Source organism: Mesoplodon bidens (assembly GCF_964165515.1).
Source record: "Mesoplodon bidens genome assembly, chromosome: 11".
Classification (NCBI taxonomy): Eukaryota; Metazoa; Chordata; class Mammalia; order Artiodactyla; family Ziphiidae; genus Mesoplodon; species Mesoplodon bidens.
In genome coordinates this window covers 42625538-42647576 of record NC_138167.1, presented here as the reverse complement: position 1 = coordinate 42647576, position 22039 = coordinate 42625538, and the positions used below count along the sequence as shown (strand labels likewise).

Below are 22039 nucleotides of genomic sequence, written 5' to 3'. Positions count from 1 at the left end.
TACAAAACTGAAAGCAAATTGGGACTTCCCTGGCAGTCCAGTGGTTAAGACTCCTTGCTTCCACTGCAGGGAGTATGGGTTCGATCCCTGCTCTGGGAACTAAGATCCTGCATCCACACGGCCAAAAAAAAAAAAAAAAAAGTCAAAATTGAAAGCAAATTTACCACATACCTTTCATGCTGCCAAGCCTTTGTACATACTTGCTCCCCACTGCTTGTCTTTCTTGAGATGCTAGTCATGGTCTTCTTTAAGATCGAACTTCACCATTAAGGCTCCCCATCCCCGCACTTAGAATAAACAGTTTCTTTCTTAGCTCTCCCTCAACTCATTGCTGATATCTCTACCACAGAACTTATCTGACCAGTGCTTAGTGATTTACATGACTTAAGAGCTTCCTTAAATGAAGGTTCTACAATGTGTAGAATTGTGTAAAATGTGTTCCTAATTTCATCCCTCCAGACTAGTGCAATGATTGATGGGACCCAAAAAATATCAAAATAAACTTTAACCAAGCCACTAAAGATCCAGGAAATTTAAAGGTTTACTGTGGTAAATACTGTGCTTTTGTAAAGCAAATAATCTCTCCCTGATAATGACTTTTAAAGTATAGATTCCTCTATAACATCTGAACTTACAAAGCATCAAATACCTACTTATAAGCCAATTAAATCTTATTTAAGGGACTTCCCTGGTGGTGCAATGGTTAAGAATCTGCCTGCCAATGCAGGGGACACATGTTGGAGCCCTGGTCCGGGAAGATCCCACATGCCGCGGAGCAACTAAGCCCGAGAGCCACAACTACTGAAGCCCACGCGCCTAGAGCCCATGTTCTGCAACAAGAGAAGCCACCGCAATGAGAAGCCCACACACTGCAACGAAGAGTAGCCCCTGCTCGCCGCAACTAGAGAAAGCCCACGCGCAGCAACGAAGACCCAACCCAGCCAAAAATAAATAAATAAATTTGTATTAAAAAAATCTTATTTAAAATCTTTATAATTGTATAGGGGTCTTTCTTACACAAGGGAACTTGAACTTTTGGTCTCACACTGAGGTACCCAATCAAGTTCTCAGTAACTGCTCAGGTGTGCAAGGAATACATTTTCCCCATCTTCTGTTCCCCACATAGCTTGTGTCTTCATTCATTCAGCCAAACATCTGAGAATGTACTATACTGGGCACTGGGATGCAATGATAATAAACACAATCCCAGTGCTCGAGGAGCACATGATCTAATATGGAGGAGAAGGGCTAACAAGAAAACAAGTGTGACAATATAATATAATAAATGCCACCACAGATGTGTGGAGTGTTGAGGAAGCAGGTTAAGAAAGACGCCTAAATTAATATTTGAGGGTAAAAAAAGTCTTCCCAGAGAAGATAACATTTAAGCAGAGATCCAAAGGCTAAGAAAGAGTTGATTAGGGAGAAGGGGACAGGAAGAGTATTCTAGGCAGAGGGACCAGCAGGGGCAAAGGACTAAGGCTCAGAGAATATGGCTCATTCGATGAAATGGAAGTTCAGTAGAGTTGAAGCAGTTTGGCCAGAGTTAAAAGAATGGCAAGAGGACTTCCATGGTGGTGCAGTGGTTGAGAGTCCGCCTACCGATGCAGGGGACACGGGTTCGTGCCCCGGTCTGGGAGGATCCCACATGCCGCGGAGCGGCTGGGCCCGTGAGCCATGGCTGCTGAGCCTGTGCGTCCGGAGCCTGTGCTCCGCAACGGGAGAGGCCACAACAGTGAGAGGCCCGCATACCGCAAAAAAAAAAAAAAAAAAAAAGAATGGCAAGAAATGAGGCCAGTTTGGGTGGGACCTTAAGAGTCAGGCTAAGAACTAAGGTTGACTTCTCCTCCGTGGGTTTCTATTCTGGCAGCTGGCTAGAAAGAAAGATTATGACAAGTGAAGGTGTGGAAATCAGAGGGTACGTGAAAATTAAGTGACAGCTCTTTTTGGCTATAAATTCCTCTTCCTGTATCATTAGTTTGCCCCACAATGCCACCTTGGGATGGCATCTGAGAAGGTAAAATTTCAAAAGAGCTGTCCCAGGATTTCCCTGGTGGTCCAGTGGTTAGGACTCTGCCCTTTCACTGCAGTGGCCCGGTTCAATCCCTGGTGGGAGAACTAAGATCCTGCAAGCCCTGCGATGTGGCCAAAAAAAAAAAAAAAAAAAAAAAAAAAAATTAGGTCAATGACCTTCAGAAGTAAACAGTAAGGGAGATACTAGGGCCCCATTGCTATGCAGCACAATAATGATGATACATGTAAATTAATATCAAATTAAATTTGTTCTAAGTTTCGTTTTATTTTAACACTAATTTCCATTCACTGAAGTCTGAGCAAACGTGTACAGAAGTCAGTGCTGCTAATTTGGTGATACACATTATTTTTAAAAATCAAAAGGAATATTACTCCCAACATTTATCTTCCTGTGCCAAACTGAAGGGGATAAAACACCTACTAGAAGCTGAAAAGAGAGGCAAAACATGTTGTCTACTTGAGTTTATTCTGTTCTTTAAAAAAAAAAAAAAAAAAAAGAGGTTAGGGATGGAGGGGGAAATAACCCATAAACACTGTGAACAGGAACCAAGACTCCAAGACTTGGGCATACTCCCCCTACCCTCAACCTCAGTTCTCCAAGAGACTCCCACCCACCCAATTTTCTTTTAAACAAGACACCCAAATCAGCAGCAAAGGTACCTGGGATAGTCACTGAGATTTTGAACACTGGGAATGGGAGGGAGAAAAGTCCAAAAAAAATAGGAGTTGGGAAAAAAAGGGAAGGAATGAGGGAGAGGCTAGGCTCTGGAGGACGGAATTGGGCCATGAGAGGCAGAAGTGAGCCAGTACGGGGGTACCCCTCCTGACTGCTGCTGCCCACATTCCCCAGGACCCCAGAGAGCCCCATGGTTTGTTCTGCAGTCCATCCTCTATTCCCCAAAGGCCTCACAGGCCCAGCTCCAAGTCCTCTAGCTCCTCCTCCAACGCCCTCCTCCTCGCTAGCTTCTCCAGCTGCTCCTTGCTGGGCTGGCTGATTTCCCCAGCCTGGATCCGCTGCTGCAGCTCTTCCACCTGCCGAAGCTTCTTCTTTAGGTTCTTTATCTTCTTGGCCTTCTCAGCGGTGGCAGCTGAGTCAGGCTGGTCGGAGGCAGCTGCAGGCGCTGCCCGGGAGGCCTGTGGGGCACTGGGGACCTGGGCTGTCTCTCCCAGGGACACCTTCTCGAGAGTCCGGCTCAAGGCCTCCGCCTCCCCTTTCTCTTGCTGCTGCCGCCTCTTCTCCTTCCGCTTCAGGTTGCGTTTGGCTGTCTTGGAGAGGGCTGGTTCACCACCTTCCGGCCTGGATGGGGTGACCGGAGCAGTGGCCTCCGGGCTCAGGCCAGGGGGCAGTTCTGGTTTACTCTTGAAAAACTTCACATACTTGTTCTCATACCTGCGGAGAACAGTGTCAAAGAATCACTGACTTTTCGAGCCCTTTTCCTAACCTTGTAATTTACTTCACCCTTTTCACTTTCCTGCTTCCTTCCTCTGCCTCTGGTCCCTTCCCAACTTTCCTCTGCTCTGCAGGTTGTAGGATCCCTAGGTCCTAAAGCTCTGGATCTCTGAATGCTATTTACAGGTTCTGCTGAACAGAGGCCACAGCAACAGGACTTGTCAGTCACTTGGTTACTCATCCCTCACTCATCCCTGAATCCCAGCCCCCTCCTTCCCTTTCCTAGGATCCTGGGATCAGGAAATTCTTCCGTGATCTCATAGGCACACATGTTCTTTCTTGCTGTAGGGACCCCATTAAATACTCCCTCCTCACGCCTAACCACGCACACTGGGACCTCCTCCTGGGGCACATAGCCTTCTTTCACCCTCCGCTGCTTTCGCCAGGTCCCGTCAGGTCGCTGTGTTGAGGCGATGTACTTGCCTGAAATGGGAGAATTAAATTGGAGAGTTACTCTTTCTAATTTTCAAATAGCCCCCAAGGTCAAAGAATGCATGAATGCACACAGCATCCCCCAGCACTTTCCACTAAATGCATCCATTAAGGCATTCTTTTCTCATATCAACCTTTAATCCCGCTCTCATTATTTACTGAGTGCCTATACACTGTATAAAACACCATCCCTGCCTCAGGGAGTTTCTACTTTTATAATCTAGTTGGGAAGACAGGGCAGGCATAGAGGAAGTTAAAAAAAAAACAAAACAGCATGAGGACATCAAAGGACAGTACATGAATAAGAGGCTAAAAAGGGCAAAAACAAGAATCATAGGAAGGAGAAATGACCAGGGATGTAGAAAAGGGGAAGTTTTATTAAGGTGGATGGTGAAAAATAGGTCAACTTTCAGGAATCCATACTGTAGATATAAAAGCACCAGTACACAAGGCTATATGTAAAGATGTTTGCATTATAATAATGTTGCTGCATTATTTAAATTAGCAAAAAGCTGAAAGCAACTTGAATGACCATCAACAGATGAATGACTAAATAGATGTGGGTCATCCACATGCTGGAACACCGTGCCGTTATGAAAAAGAATGTTAGATACAGATGTACTGACCTTGAATGGTATTCATGATATACTAAGTGAAAAAGCAAGTTGCAGAATAATGCGTTAAGATCCTCAAACTTTTTTATTTCAGAATCCCCCGTACGCTCTTATTTTGTAATATTATGCATTTCACTGTGCAATCTTTTTTTTTAAAATCACATCCATTAATCTCATCAGAAAACCCTTTACTGAAAAGCTTTCATGCTCCCAGTGGCAGTTACAAGTTTTCCAAAATTCTAATTTCCACTTGAAGGCTTGAATCTTATCCCTGGCAACAAACACTGAGAGTTGTTTTCCTTGAAATGACAGGCTCACTTCTTTCATTTTTCAGGAAAATGCCTATCAGGTACTCAGGTCTGAATTACTATAGTTTGTCAGTGGTTCTTTCAAGGAAAAATAAGAGTTCCATGAAAAGGAAGCTTGTTTAGCTTACAACTCCAACAACTGCACCAGTGCTTTTCCTTGAGACACCACTTCAGTGCGCAGCAGTGTTTCATGCTTGCTTCCCATTTAATTCAGAGAACTCTAAAAAGATGTGTAATTTTCAGTTATAAGATGAATGAGTTCTGGGGGTATAAGGTACAGCATGGTGACTATCGTCAGCAAAACTGAACTGTATACTTGAAAGTTGCTATGAGAGTAGAGTTTCAGTGTTCTCACCATAAATCAATGAAATGGTAATTATGTGAGGTAAAGGATGTGTTAACTAACCTTATCGTGGTAAACCTTTCGCAATATATATGTGTATCAAATCATCACCTTGTACACCTATAACATTGTACACAATGTTAAATGTCAGTCATATCTCAATAAACCTGGAAAAATAAATAGATAAAAAGATGTGTATTAAAGAGCCAGGGTTTAATAAAATTAATAACTTTTATTGCATCATCAAGGATACTCTTAAGTGAAACTGGCATTATTTACTGCAAGCATGTGGCAGTGAAGAACACAATGACCAGTACGGTTTGGTGCCACCACCTTGATTAGTGCTAAGAGGCCAGCAGTTTTACCCACCATTGCTTTTGTACCCTCAGTGCAAATGTCTACTCAGTAAAAGGGCAGATAACATCTCAGTATATTATCAAAATAGTTATGCTTGCAGACCTCCTGATAGGGTCTTAGGGAATCCCCAAGGGTCCTGGACAACATTTTGAGAACCGCTGGTGTAGAGGGTTCTCCCATTCTTTTTGGGGCAAGGAGCAGCAGTTAGAGGTCCAGACAGTTTGTGTATAGGGGCAAAGAGAAAGGTGTGGAAGGACACATACCAAGATACCAAGACTTTAATGCTGGTTACTTTAAGAGGGATAACCTGGAAGAAGAGGTGGTAGAAACCATTAACCTTTAATAACATATTCTTAAAAAAAACACATATATATATTTATATCTTGTGTTACTCTTGTTTTTCTTTTTTTTAGTATAACTTTTTTTAGTATAACTTGTTTTTAAAAAAAGGAAAAAGACGAAAATAAAAAAGATTAACAAAATAAAAATAAAAAGTCCAGTCCAGAGCCTCCCACGGGGATTATACATGGTTACATGAATTGGGTTTTTGTTCAAAAGGCAAATATCATTAATAAATTAAAACTAAAACAAAAAATGTTAAAGAAAATGGGTAAGATTTGACAGGTAGAGGGGATGGGAGAAAGAACAAACATGTGCCAAGAAAGGCTTGGATGTGGGGATGGCCTGAGTATGTAAAGAACAGAAAACAGAGGAGTCCAGGAGAACCAGACAGTTCATGATGGGGAATAACATGAAGCTAGGTTGAAAATTAAAAATGGGGCCAGAACTTAGAAAGCCTTAAAAACAAGGTCAAGGAATTTGGAATTTATCTGGTGAATAAAAGAGGGCCACTGGGGGCTTCCCTGGTGGCGCAGTGGTTGAGAGTCCGCCTGCTGATGCAGGGGGCACGGGTTCGTGCCCGGGTCCGCGAAGATCCCACATGCCGCGGAGCGGCTGGCCCCGTGAGCCATGGCTGCTGAGCCTGCGTGTCCGGAGCCTGTGCTCCGCAGCGGGAGAGGCCACAACAGTGAGAGGCCCGCGTATCACAAAAAAAAAAAAAAAAAAAAAAAAGAGGGCCACTGAGAATATTGTTTGCCGAGCTGCAACAGTTTAGAGACAAGAGTAAAAATTCAAGAATGAAAATACAGGGACTTCCCTGGTGGCTCAGTGGTTAAAAATCCACCTGCCAGTGCAGGGGACACGGGTTCGAGCCCTGGTCCAGGAAGATCCCACATGCCACGGAGCAACTAAGCCCGTACACCACAACTACTGAAGCCCGTCCACCTAGGGCCCGTGCTCTGCAACAAGAGAAGCCACCCCAATGCGAAGCCCGTGTGCCGCAATGAAGAGTAGCCCCAGCTCACTGCAACTAGAGAAAGCCTGTGCACAGCAACCAAGACCCAATGCGGCCAAAAAGAAATAAATAAAATAAGTAAATTTAAAAAAAAATCATCTTTCAAAAAAACGACTGCAATAATCCTGGCATGAGAGACAGACTGACTGAGAATGGAAAGGAAGAGAATGATGCTAGCCACGTTACCAAAGGATCAAACTCACTTGGTAATTCACTGACTGGGGGAAGCGTAAAGAGGTTAAAGCCAAAGACACTTCAACACACTTCGTTTTAGCAATGCCAATCTTGAAAATTTAGCATAAGGAAATAATTCCAACAGGAAAAAATGAAAACAGAAAAAAGAAGAAAGGGACAGTAATCATGTGAAAACTATGGCATTATTTATAAATAGCTAAAAATTAAAAACAAACTTCACATCCAGTTATACAGGAGTGGTTTATAATATAGCCATTAAAAATAATGACAAAAAAATTTTAATCATTAATGTGATATAATGGAATATAAAACATAAAGTTATATATGCTATGATTATTAAATGTTATGCATATTCATAAGTTTAGAAAAGAATGTGCAATACGAAAAGTTATGTTGATGATTGGCTTATAAATAACTTTTCCTTTTAAAAATTCCAATTAATGTTGTTGCTATATTGTAGGTTTTAAAAAATCTCATTTTGGGTTTCAAATCCAAGCGGCTTTGGAGAACGAGTACAACAAAGGAGAGTGAAATTACTTTTGACCAGGTAAAGTAAAAATTTTATGGAGGACAAAGCATCTTTGTGATCTTTGGAAGATGAGCAGGATTTAAACAGGTGGATGTAGGGGTGTGGTTATGAGGAAAGAGGAGAAAGGGAAGTATTTCAGGCTTATAGGGCAACATAAACAAAGGGACAAATCAGACTAGTCATTTCCCTACTTAAAACTCTTCCTGGATTCCTGTTGCCCTCAGGGTATTTACATGGAAGATGGAACCACACACAAAGGCCTTCTTGACCCAGCTCTTGCTAGTCTCCAGCCTCTTCACACCCAGTCATTCACACTCTCTGCTCCAGCCACTGAAATAGTCACAAATCTCACCTGACCATGTCTTTATTCTCTACGCCTTTTTGCTTTTACTTCCTTTGGCTTGGAATAGACTTTTCTTGATTCTTATCTTAGTTAACGCCTACTGGTCTTTAAAGGTCGAGTTCAAGTATAAACTCCTCAGTGAAGTCTTTCCTGACCTCCCCACCCCAAATCAGTTTAGAAGTTGCCCTTTGTGCACCCACAGCACCTGTTGTGGCCTTTTATCATGATCTAATGTTTAAAATAATTGTTTGCTTGCTTAAGAGCAGAAACTTTGCCTTTGATCTTTGAAGCAAAGGGCCTGGTCCATGAAAGACTGTAATTAATTCAAATTAATGAATAAATAAAGTTAAGCATCATATTAGGGAATAGCAAGAATCCAGTATATTTTGGCAAAAAGCATATGTAATGGAAAAAGAGACTAGAGGTAAATTAGTCAGAATATGAAAGGTATCCAATCTCCTCTTGAGTTTGGACTCAAGCTTCAGAAGGTGGGAGAACACTGAAGGCCATTAAGAGAGTGCAGATGATCTGCTCAAAGCATTGCTTTAAGAAGATTAACCTGAAAAATGTGTAACATAAACTAAAGGTAGAAAAAAATGAAAGCAATAGCTGCAATGTGAGAAGACTTGATTTAAATGGTCTCTATAAGTGTTGAAAAGAAAATGAAAGAGAAATTCATTATGAAGAATAAGTAGTCAGGATCTGAAGACTGCCAAGATTTGAATGAGAGAGAGGAAATCATTGTGCTACAGTGGATTTAATCTGGTGCTTTTCACATGTTTTCTCTTATTTTTCACAACATCCCTGTGGGCATGCAGGGCGTATAGTAATAACATTATTCACACATGGATTTTAAATGTTTATTGAGTACTTGCTGCTGTGGCAGGCAATGTAACAGAAGCTAGGGATACAACAATGAATGAATAAAGCAAGCAAGGGTCTTGCCTTCTTGGAGCATGCATTCTAATTAAAAAGAAAGGTAGGGGGCTTCCCTGGTGGCGCAGTGGTTGAGAGTCCGCCTGCCGATGCAGGGGACGCGGGTTCGTGCCCCAGTCCGGCAAGATCCCACATGCCGCGGAGCAGCTGGGCCCGTGAGCCGTGGCTGCTGAGCCTGCGCGTCCGGAGCCTGTGCTCCGCAACGGGAGAGGCCACAACAGTGAGAGGCCCACGTACCGCAAAAAAAAAAAAAAAAAAAAGAAAGGTAGGGCTTCCTTGGTGGCGTGGTGGTTAAGAATCTGCCTGCCAATGCAGGGGACACGGGTTCGAGCCCTGGTCCGGGAAGATCCCACATGCCACGGAGCAACTAAGCCCGTGTGCCACAACTACTGAGCCTGCGCTCTAGAGCCTGTGAGCCACAACTATGGAGCCTGCGAGCCACAACTACTGAGTTCCATGTGCCACAACTACTGAAGCCTGTGTGCCTAGAGCCTGTGCTCTGTAACAAGAGAAGCCACTGCAATGAGAAGCCTGCGCACCACAACGAAGAGTAGCCCCTGCTCGCCACAACTAGAGAAAGCCCATGAGCAACAAGGAAGACCCAATGCAGCCAAAAATAAATAAATTTATTTAAAAAAAAAAGAGTCCATAGGAGAAAACAACTTTGTGAAAGTAACTAATTCATTTCTAGACAGGCAGTGTTTTTACATGGAATTAAGGAGAAAGGGACAATGCTAGAAACATACATTTAAGTACACTGCAGAGATTATAGTTGAAGGCTTAAGACTAGTAAAGATGGCAAAGGCGTGGATGGACCTAGATCCTCTCATACAGAGTGAAGTAAGTCAGAAAGAGAAAAGCAAGTATCGTATATTAACGCATACATGTGGAATCTAAAAAAATGGTATAGATGATCTTATCTGTAAAGCAGAAATAGAGACAGAGACGTAGAGAACAAACGTATGGAAAACAAGGGAGAAAGGGTGGGGTGGGTGGGATGAACTGGGAGATTGGGATTGACATATATACAATACTATGTATAAAATAGATGACTAATGAGAACCTACTGTATAGCACAGGGAACTCTACTAGGTGCTCTGTGGTGACCTAAATGGGAAGGAAATCCAAAAAAGAGGGGATGTATGTATACATATGGCTGATTAACTTTGCTGTACAGCAGAAACTGACACAGCAGTGTAAAGCAACTACACTCCAATAAAAAATTAAATAAATAAAACACAGCAAAAAAAAAAAAGAAAAAGACTAGTAAAGATGGAGTGTGAGAAAAGATAGGGCAGAAGCTTCTTGAATGGCCATCCTAACTGGAAGCCCTCAGAGATACAAATAGCCCATTATCACAAAGGAATACCTATTTTATGTTATCTTGGTTTCCGTCTCTGGCCTTGATGGTATCCAAAAGTAAAGTTAAAAAGAAGGGAGAGGTTTGCTGATTCTTAACTCTAGAAATAAAAAACATGGGCAGAATACCGTGATTTTCAGTAGCATCTTTGAGAGAACCAGAAACTAGAGGTTAGAGACTGCTACTGTAAGAACTTTGTAAGCTTTGTTATTTCCCCACATCTGCTATTTTGTAATCCTCAATCTATTTCCTTAAACTGAAAAGGGCTTTGTTTTCAGGGGTGGCAGGAAGACAGTGAAGAGACAACACAGCAAGGCTTGAAAGAACTCCAAGGGGTTAGGTGGAAGTGACTGTTAAAGGTGTGCTGAATCCCTGGGGCCTGTTTCAAAGTTAAGAAAGGAGATCTGGGTCACAGATCTGAGCCTGAGGATGACCTCAGGGCCAACAATTATAAGACTTAGACGTGGTTTCTTTTTTTTCTTTTTTTTTCATTAGTCATCCAGACATGGTTTCTAACATAGAGAAAATATTAAAGAGAAGATCCAATCTGGAGGAATGACCCTGGAAAAACGGTCATGATTATTTTCCTCAAAGAAGAAAAGGTGTCAGCAACACTAGGAAATAATCCTTAGAAAAGAAGGACCAGGACAGTACTATTTCATGGAGACCAAAAGAGTTTGAAGTAACGGCAGGTGATTAACAGTATTAAATATTACAGAGAGATTAAGGAAAAGCAGAACTGAGTAGGAAAAGGTTATTCATTTTGGAAATTTGGAAATCCCTAATTATGTTCAAGAATACAGCCTCAGACAAGTAGAGTGGTCAGAAGCCAGACTATAATTAAGTGCAATGGACGTTTATTGAAAGCCTCCTATGAGAAAAATACTATATGAAGTGCCACAGGGATTATCAAGATCAGTAAATGGCCCCTACTTTCAAGAAATTTACAGTTTAAGTAAGGAAGAAGGTGGGCAAGTTAGGCAAACAAAGAATAAGACAAAAGTATAAATGTCTTAAGTATCCTTAAGAGACACTGACACATAACTAATAGGAGATTTCAAGAGAATAAATAACCACACCCCATTTGATGGGGGAAGGTGACAGGAAATTAGGAAAATCTCAGGGACTTGACCTCCAAGAGTAGGAAGCAGTAGAAATAATAACAACAGTAAATCAGTGGCTGATATTTTTGCAGGCAGAGAAAGGAAGGGAAAGGGCATTCTAAGAGGAATAACAACAAGCAAAATGATGGCAGTGTAAAACTCACAGTATGTTAAGAACAATTAGGAAAGAATGTTTATTAATGAGTGGGTACTTTACACCAGGAACTTTACATATACTACCTGACTGAATCTAGACAATAGGTAGATTATTATGATCTACAGCTGAGCAAACAGTCTTCAAGAGGTTGAAGATATGTCCAAGATCACAAAGGCAGCATGTAGCTGCAGTCTGAACTCAGTCCTGACGCCAAAGCTTACATACCAGAACACATTCCACCCGTTTTATACTATACTGCCCAGTTTCACTAGAGGGTTTAGGCAGAGATACAGTATGTGATGATACTGTATTGAAAAGTGGTTTGTGCTCATATTAGAGTATCTTGAATGTAAAAGTGAATGGTCCATATGTAAATTTGATAGTCAGTTCCAAAAAGATTACAGCAGCTACCCTTGAGTGCTTGCTTCATACCAAGGACAATACTCAGTGTTTTTGTATATATATATATAATTTTTCTTTTTTAAGATATTTTGACATGGATCATTTTTAAAGTCTTTGTTGAATTTGTTACAATATTGCTTCTGTTTTATGTTTTGGTTTTTTGGCTGCGAGGCATGTAGGATCTTAGCTCCCTGACCAGGGATTGAACCCGCATCCCCTGCATTGGAAGACGAAGTCTTAACCACTGGACTGCCAGGGAAGTCCCTGTTTATATATATTATCTCATTTTCACAACTCCATGAAGGATTATTCATTTCACAGATGATGAGAAATTTAATAATTTGCCCAAAGTTACAATGTCAGTAAACTGCAGTAGAATTCGAATCTAGGCTGTGGGTTCCAAAGGCTGTGCTTTTTACACCACTATTGTGTATTGTGTTATAAGTGAAGAATACCAGAAAGTTCAACCTCACTAGTAATCAAAGGAAATACAAATTAAAACAATAAAATATCATTTTGACCTATCAAAGCAGTAGAATTTTTAAAGATCAGAATACCAGTGTAGTCCAAGAAGTGATGAAACCAGTATATTCATATATTGCCAATGGAAAAACCCTTCAGAAAGCAATCTGGGGGCTTCCCTGGTGGCGCAGTGGTTGAGAGTCTGCCTGCCGATGCAGGGGACATGGGTTCGTGCCCCGGTCCGGGAAGATCCCACATGCCGCAGAGCAGCTGGGCCCGTGAGCCATGGCCGCTGAGCCTGCGCGTCTGGAGCCTGTGCTCCGCAACGGGAGAGGCCACAACAGTGAGAGGCAAAAAAAAAAAAAATCTGGCTAACTAAGAGAGAGAGTATAACATAGTTCTATCATACAGCAGCATTTCCTAAATATTGTTATGTAATAAAACACTATTTCTGTAAGACATTGTAACAATACTTCTGTAAGGTTACCCCAAAAAAATTGTTAAATAGTTTGAGAAATTCTGGGTTAAACAGGAAAAAAATTTTTTTGTTCTTATCAGCAAGACTGAAATGAGTTATGTTCTCGTTCATGGGAATATTCCAATGGAAATGTGGTTTACAGTGTTTCCCAAATTTATTTGACCACAGGAAGCTTATTTTTATTTTAGTTTTTTATTTTACAGCACATCTCACAGGACTACTAAGTGTTCTGAGAATCATACTTGGGGAAGTACAGCCATTCGGTATGATCCAAATTATGTTAAATAGATATGCTATATATGTGCAGAGAAAGAAAAACTAAAAGGAAATGTAACTGTAGTTATCTTTGGGCCCTGGAATTACCAAATATGCATGGGACTTATATTTTATACTAGTTATGAAAATATTTTCCAAGTTTTCTACAATCAATATAAATTAATTTTATAATTACTTAAAAATAAATAAAAGTTTGTACCCTCGAATCCAGTAATTCGACTTCTGAGAAACCTGTCCTAACAAAATAACCCTAGGGCTTCCCTGGTGGTGCAGCAGTTGAGAGTACGCCTGACAATGCAGGGGACACGGGTTCGAGCCCTGGTCTGGGAAGATCCCATATGCCGCGGAGCAACTAAGCCCATGAGCCACAACTACTGAGCCTGCGCTCTAGAGCCCACGAGCCACAACTACCGAGCCCACGTGCCGCAACTACTGAAGCCTGCATGCCTGAAGCCTGTGCTCTGCAACAACAGAAGCCACTGCAGTGAGAGGCTCGCGCACCGCAACAAAGAGTAGCCCCCACTCGCTGCAACTAGGGAAAGCCCGCACACAGCAACGAAGACCCAATGCAGCCAAAAAAAAAAAAAAAAAAAAGAACCCTAAATGCAGACAAAAATTTATGCACAAAAATATTCATAGAGAAAAAAATATATATATTCATAGAGTTCTTATAACAAAAATTCTGGAAACAATCTAGAAGTCCAATAACAGAAGAAAGGTAAAAGAGGGTGTATGCCCAAATAATAAAACACTCTGCCAGTATTTTAAAAGATGTTTTCAAAGAGTTTTTAATAGCAAGGAAAAATATTTATGTCGTTAGGTTAAATGAAAAGGCAACGGGCTTCCCTGGTAGTGCTGTGGTTAAGAATCCACCTGCCAATGCAGGGGACATGGGTTCGAGCCCTGGTCTGGGAAGATCCCACATGCTGTGGAGCAACTAAGCCCGTGTGCCACAACTGCTGAGCCTGCGCTGTAGAGCCCGTGCTCCACAAGAGAAACCACCGCAATGAGAGGCCCATGCACCGCAAGGAAGAGTAGCCCCCGCTCGCCGCAACTAGAGAAAAGCCCGCGCGCAGCAACCAAGACCCAACGCAGCCAAAAATAAATAAACAAAAAAAATTTTTTTAATAATAAATAAATAAATGAAAAGGCAACACATAAAAATGTAAATACCGTCTGGTTAAAAACTGTTTTAAAAATGCACAGAAAAATAGAGATCAGAAGGGTATATGCCAAATTTAACAGTGGACAAATTATATTGAACAAAAATTAAATAATTAAATTTGTACTTAAGGAGCAGTAATCTGGTGACAGTGTGTCAAATGAACTGAAACAGAGAGAGAGACAGAGGTAGGACAACTGTTTAGGAGGTCACAGCAATATTTGCAGGATAAAGGAAACTAGAATTTTATCAGGCACTTAGATTGACCCAAGTACTCTGCTTGATACTTTACACATGTAATCTATTCTAATCCATAATCTTTATAACAGTAATAATTACAGAACCATTTCTTGGGTACTTTCTATGCGCTAGACACGTACATTATTTCATTTAAATTTTAATTCTCACAATAATCCTATGTCGTAGGAGTTATTATTCCTATTTCATTGATGAGAAAACTAAAGCTCGGATTCCCTAGGCTTAAAATTCCCAGGCCATGTAGCTAACAAGCACTGAAGATGGGATAAGGGTAACAACAGCAGAAACAGAAAAAGATACTTTGACAACAGGAGGGTGGGGGGTAGAAGAGGGAGTAAAAGACAATGCAAAAACAACACCCCAGTTCATTTTGTTAATAAGAACAAAAACACCTAGTGCTCTGATCTTGGTTTCCCACACCATTCTTAAGTAAAAGGAACAAGGGCTCCTTAGAGAAATAGCTGATTCTAGGACTGGGCCAGGAAATATGCAAGATGAGCCTGGAGCAGCTTCTAGTGCCAGAAAGTAAGAAAGAGCTAAACAAAACAAGACAAACAAAAAAAAACCCTACACTGATGGGGATATGTCAAAGGGACACAGGGCCAACTAAAAGAGCTCCCAATGTTCAAAGCTGAAACATTTGAGCAATAAAATAAATAAAATAACCCGAAGTTCATATGGATACACATAAATGATTGAATAAATAAATGGCAGAGAAGAGACAAATCTGTGCAAAAGGATTTCAAATGATGTGTATAAATACTCCATCCTTAAGGAAGGTAGCATAACTCCCCACTCTTTAAGTGTGGGCTGTGAAGAGTGACTTTCTTAAGAGTACAAAATGGAAAGGAGAAGGGGGAAAAAGTAACTTCACAGTGGAGAAACTTTACAAACACTATCTCAGTCAGGAGATCATGGTAAATATCAAGAGTAAAAAAATCTTTGTGATACTATGTATCCTCAATACAATATGATGAAAACATCACTTTACTTCTATAGTCCTCCCCTAAAAAACACATAACCCCAGTCTAATCATGAGACAAACATCAAATTCCAATAGAGGGGCATGCTACAAAAATAACTGACCAATACTCCTCAAAACTGTTAAAGTCATCAAAAACAAGGAAAGTCTGAGAAACTGTCAGAGCCAATAGGTGTTTAAGGAGACATGAGAACTAAACGTAATATGGGATCCTGGAACAGAAAAAAAATTAGGTAAAAACTAAGGAAATCTGAATAATGTATGGACCTTAGTTAATAACAATGTATGAATATCGGTTCATTAATTGCAATAACGATACCATACTAATGTAAGATGTTAATAACAGGAAACTGAGTTTAAGGTATATGGGAACTGTCTGTATCATTTTCTCAATTTTTCTATAAATCTAAAACTGTTCTAAAAAGTAAAGTCTATTTAAAATAAAGAAAGAGAGAAATGATGCAATAAGTTGATCTTGGGTTGGCCTGGTGGCCTGCGCGTCCGGAGCCTGTGCTCCGCAACGGGAAACACCACAACAGTGAGAGGCCCGCGTACCAAAAAAAAAAGAAAAAAGAAAGAAGGAAGGAAAAACTGATATTGATTATGGTCAGACTGGATTTAAGGTGTGACAGTATATCCAAGAATGAAAGCTACTCACCAAACAATTAGGACTGACAACTCAGGAGAGAGGCTAGTGCTAGAAAGAAACCATTTTGAAGAGTTAAGGAACAGGGAATTCCCGGCAGTCCAGTGCTTAGGATTCGGTGCTTTCACTGCTGTGGCCCAAGTTCAGTCCCTGGTCAGGGAACTAAGATCCTGAAAGCCGCAAGGCCAAAAAAAAGAAGTTAAGGAACAAGTAAGCAGTGAGGAAATGGAAATAGTATGTGTGGACCTGATATTCAAGAAATCAGGCTATGAAGAGGAAAGAAACAGAAATAACAGACCTTGATTTCTCAATGAAACAGAAAATGAGGCCATCTGTCATAAGAAGGGGAATTAAAAGGGAAAGTCACCGAGAGCTGAGAAAGGTTGGGGAAATAGCCATGGTAGAATGTAAGCAAACCAACAAAGAAGAATTGGAGAAAAGCTGTGATCTTGGCAGAAGTTAACATTAAGTTATATCATACTGAATGTGCTACTGTCTGTGCCTTTTCTTTAGCCATGTGCTGTGGCCTAGAAGCTGAAGCCAAGAAAACAGTTGATGGGTATGATTCAAGATAACAGAAGTGCTTGCTTAGTATTGAAGATCAAAATGAATGAGGAAAGCAATGAGGATAGTGACTGGTCACAGAGGTCTAGCAGGGTAGCATCAAAAGTAGTCATGAAGATACGTAGACTCAATGAAATGGGAAAGGGAAAGGTCAAGGACCAGAGAACCTAAGGAGGGCAAAAAGCTGATTCTATGGGCATGTGGAAGTAAAAAAGGTGACTGGGTAAGGAAGCTAAAATAAGTGATGGGGAACACCTGAAGGGGGAAGCAGTGTCATAGGTGATGTCCTATGTAGTAGGGTATGTAGTAGGTCCAGATTGTAGTGATTCTGATATGTGGCTGGTTTGAAAATTCAAAGGAAAGTTAATGGTCTCATGCTGAGGAACTATACAATAGGAGTATTCCAAAGATGCTGAAGACACTGAGAATGAGTGGAGACACTGAGAAATAGAATAAAAGAAAAGAAAAAAAAAAGATATGCTACATCAGGGTCCTTGTGGGCAGTGAATGATGGCCCTGAGGTTTTAGAGAAAATGATATAATTGCATGGCAATACCTTCCATGAGAATTACAGTGACAGTGGTAGATCAATGATCTGGAAGTAGTAAGAGAAAGCAAAAAAGCAGTGTGATTCCTTCTCTTCCACACAGTCACAGAGAACAGAAGATACCTCTTGGTGGGAGGGTAGGGTGAGATGTGATATCTGGATGTCCGTTAAATCAGTTTAAAGAAAACAGTTAAGAATAAAGAGAAGTGTACTGGACAACGAGTAATATTTTCAAAGCACACATTAAAAGAAGCAAACTGAAGAAGTACCTACTATGTAGAGAGCAAGAGAAGAGGTTGTACCACTTTGAAAGGTGAGGTTGCAGAGAAGTAGCAGAGACTTGGGTTGTCATTAGATACCACAGGAGAGGTGGGTTGAGATGTAAGTAACATGGAAAACAAGCAAAGCAAGAGGCATAAAAGGTACATTTTAAAACAGACCGCATGTACCAAAGCACACACACACTGTCACTTCTACAGAATACACATACACAATGAGGGCTACAAAAAACAGTAATACCTTGCCTTGCACAGCATTTTATAAATTGCTTTCACATATACTATCTTATTTGACTGTCACTGGGTAGATATGCACATTTTTCTGAAGGTGGGGAAATTAGGATGGGCTATAGCCAAAATGAAAATCTTGATTTTCAGTTTTCAACACATAAACCTCACATACACAACAGATATTTCAGCATCTCCATCAGCCAGGTTGGAAAATCTTCTCTGATCAGAAGGCACAGTGGGTTCTGTAAACTTGTCACACGGCTTGAGAGGCCACTAGACACCTTCTTGTTCACCTTCTACCACCTTAGATCCCTCAATCAACTCCCATCACCATCGCCAGAGAAGGTACAGAAGGGTGGTGCCATCAAGGAGAAAACTCTAGCTGAAAGTTGTATTAGGGTCCTCTTCCCTTCACACCTCTGTACCTCAGTGACCCAACAATGAAAATAAGGGAGTGGAAAAAAGAACTATGTAGCAATGAGGAGGTCTCCAACAGATACAGCTTCGAGAAAAAGAATTTAAACGGGGCTGGGGTAGGACAGAAAGCAGGTACACTGAGCGATGGGGGAGGGGAAGAGGGGGAGAGCAGGAATTGGAGGGAACTGAGCGTGGAGGAGCCCCCAAGCCTAAAGAACCCAAAAGAGATATGGCAGTTCCAACTTCTGGACAAAAGCTAAGGGCCCGTGAGGGTCCAGGAGCAAGGTCCAGCATTGAAGGACCCCACGGTTTGGGTGACCGGAAGCGGAGACCCCCAAACACGAGACCAGAAGGGGGCGCAGGTGACACCCCGTAGGAGAGAATGAATGGGGAAGGCGGTCCGGAGGGCGGGGCAAAGGAGGGGCCCCGGGATGGGCGGGGCACAGACCCCTTTCCAAGTCCGAACCCCTACCCCGAGAGCCCGGGGAGAAGCGGCTCCACATCTCCCGCACTCACCGCCGGTCTCATCAGTTACATAGGGAGTCGCCATCTTGAAAACGCAAACCACTTCCGGCGTGAGCGGGCTGGGGTCCCGCCCCCCTACCCACCGGAAGTGGAGTTCTGATCGTAGCAAGCCACCATTTTAGTCTTAAAGGAAGAGTGCACCATTTCGTGGACAGCAGTGAAGGAGGAGGAAGGGAGTAGAAGCTGAAGACTCTAAAAAACAAGAGCCGTGGGCTCTTTTACTGCCACTGATAGCATTATTGAGCGCCTGCTGCGTATACAGCAGTTCTCTGGGCGCCGAGGGAAGTTCCGAGGCACAGCCCCTCTCCTCAAGGCACTCTTCGACTGTCTAGGACCTGCGGGAGAAAAGGGGGCAAGGCCCACCTGCACCCAGAAAGGGCGGGGGGCGGGGGGGCAGCTAATAAATGAGGAAAAGATATTCAGGCCCTGGCCTTCATCCAGGTCCCAGAGCAGCTTGGGGACATGGGACGGGACAGGCAAACTCCGGGAACGCAGTGGGGCGCACCAATGTTGGGGGCGAACGCAAGACCCCAACTAACCCTCTCTTAGAAGGTGGGGAGGTCGAAATCGCGTGCCGATTGCCCTTGGCCGCTCAGCTCAACCCTCTGGACGGAGACCCGAGAGAGGGGAGTGCAAGGCCGAAGGCGCTGCCGGTCGGTCACCTGTCCCCGCAGCCTCAGGGTTGCCGGCGGCTTCTACGGCTGAGGAGGCGCGGCGGGCCGGGCTGGGCGGGCAGCCCGGGCCTGGCCCTGCCCCTGGGGCGGCCCCAGGGACTCGGGCGGCGAAGTGATGACGGCCCAACTTTGCTCTGGCCTTCGACCCGGGAGCCTCCTCGGGCTTGGCCCCAGGGTCAGAGGGCAAGGCGAAGGCTTCTGGGCGGACCCAGTCAGTATTCTAATTAACCTCGTCCAAGTCTCTGGGCGCTGGGGATCGAAATCGGGGCAACGCGCCAATAATCTGAGCCGTACAGTCAGTCCCTTTGCAGCCCTGCCCTGCCCCGTGCCTCCCTATTCTTTAGAGGAACCCAAACGTTCTCCCTCCCCCGCTCTTTTCAGCAGCTCTTGTTCCTTCTGGGCTAAGTCCTGCTAAACTCGTTTCCCTCACAGCTTGGGAGGGGCCGGCTGCAAGTTCCTCTCCTCAGGTGTCTGCCCTGCCCTCTTCCTGCGCACCCCCCCACACGCATGTAGCTTTTTCCTCATCAACCCATTTACCTTCCTCCAAATCCCCCACTTTGGCTTAGGTTAATGTCCAACAGAACCAGTTAGTGACCACCTCCAACACTAGGCTGCATGTCCCACTTAAAAAACAAACAAAAAACACAGAGGAATGGCTGACTAGGAACTTACTAAAGCTTTGAAATGAAGCTTCAGAAGTTATATGGGATCACAGCTTGGCTTCTCTTCCATACTCCACCTTCCTGAGTTCCACCAGAGGCCCAACTCAGAAGATCTCAAAAAGACTCATTTAAAAACTGATTTGCATTCAATACACTGTCATTGCAAATGTTCTAACAATGCCATCCTTCACCCCTGCTCTTCTTTCACCAATTGTGCTTCAGCCCTGCTGGTCTAGTATCCTGTCCATAGCCTTGTTACTAAAGGTAAGAGTGAGCTGAAGCATCTAAAAACTAGAGGGATGTGTTGATATTGACTGTACTACCTAAGGAGTACTAGTGGGCTAATCAAAGGACCTTTCTGCAAGAAGCAATCCTAAAGTGGCCCCTGTTGACCACCCTACCCTAGGCCCCCCACTAGGCCTTCAGACATCCTGCCTCAGCTCTGGGGTTGACGGGAAGTGAAACTCAATTGTCTGCCTAGCAGACCTGCCTGGGACCCAGCCCTGAACCCCGGATGTGTCCCCCACCACCCTGAAGAGGAAGAGGGGAACGAAGAGGCTGGGGAGAACAAAGCTGTTGTTTTTTCCTTTCCCTTTGTTCATTGCGGTTTCTTTCTTTCTGATTTTTATGATGTGGTTGATTAAAGAAATGAGCACCTGGAACTGTAGGCATTAGACGCCTCCTCCTTAGATGTTTCTTGGCCTTTCTTCCTCCCACCCTCACCAATAACTGACTGGGGTATGATGGAGCACAGATCCGAAAGAAAACGCAAGCCTAGAGTATGACGGATTCCACCTTATTGCTTATTAGAGAGATCACCTCATGCCCCACTTTGAAGTCTCAAAAAATGTCTTAAAAGGAGCATCTTTAACTTCATGTAGGAACACAGCTGAGGATGACAGAGTGAAAAAACACAGATCGTACATAGGGTGGTAGCACTGCAAGTGTTATTTGCAAGGAAAGCTGAGTGCCTTAAGGATTAGTATCATTCCAGGATTTCTAGATGAGGGGCTCAGGGGCAGAAAACTGATTGGAAGAGGAACTAGGGGACCTGTTCTTACTTATATTGTATGTTTGCTTAGGATGGCTTATACACATACCCACACAACCAAGCCACTGTTTGGTGCAGTCCTTAAGCTGGGCTATGTCTTTGGCTGTCCTGCAGAACAAAGTACAGGACTTGGTGCGTAATAAACCTTCAAAAGTGCCTGGGGCTTCCCTGGTGGCGCAGTGGTTAAGAATCCGCCTGCCAGGGCTTCCCTGGTGGCGCAGTGGTTGAGAGTCCGCCTGCTGATGCAGGGGACATGGGTTCGTGCCCCGGTCCAGGAAGATCCCACATGCCGCGGAGCGGCTGGGCCCGCGAGCCATGGCCGTTGAGCCTGCGCGTCCAGAGCCTGTGCTCCGCAACGGGAGAGGCCACAACAGTGAGAGGCCCACATACCGCAAAAAATATAAATAAATAAATAAAGAATCCGCCTGCCGATGCAGGGGACACGGGTTCAAGCCCTGGTCCGGGAAGATCCCACATGCCGCAGAACAACTAAGCCCGAGAGCCGCAACTACTGAGCCCACGTGCTACAACTGAGCCCACGTGCCACAACTACTGAGCCTGCATGCCACAACTACTGAAGCCCACATGCCTAGACCCCGCTCCGCAACAAGAGAAGCCCCCGCTCGCCACAACTAGAGAAAACCCACACGCAGCAACTAAGACCCAATGCAGCCAAAAATAAATAAATTTTTTTTTAAATTAAAAAAAGTGCTTATGATTTCACGACTGAGGAGGTCATGTAGGAAGGAGAGATGAAGGATGGGGAGTGTCCTTGTCTTTTTAAGATTAGAGGGGAGACAGGAGCAGAGAGACAGGTCCTCTCCAACCGCTGCCTCATATCTCCAGTTCAGATGCAACAACGATACTCCAAACCCTATTACTCAGCAGCTATATTTCTGATAAAAATGG

The 22039-nt window shown here is 43.2% G+C and overlaps 1 protein-coding gene across 1 annotated transcript; it reads right to left on the bottom strand.

Moving 5' to 3' along the window:
- Positions 1–2481: 2481 nt before the first annotated feature.
- PYM1 (PYM homolog 1, exon junction complex associated factor) lies at positions 2482–18910 on the bottom strand. The gene is made up of 3 exons (XM_081249242.1): positions 18735–18910; positions 3814–3907; positions 2482–3424 (listed from the first exon to the last, which is right to left on the bottom strand). The coding sequence occupies exons 1-3, from the start codon at positions 18766–18768 to the stop codon at positions 2941–2943; spliced, it is 612 nt and encodes a 203-aa protein (XP_081105368.1). The 5' UTR covers positions 18769–18910; the 3' UTR covers positions 2482–2940.
- Positions 18911–22039: the final 3129 nt, after the last annotated feature.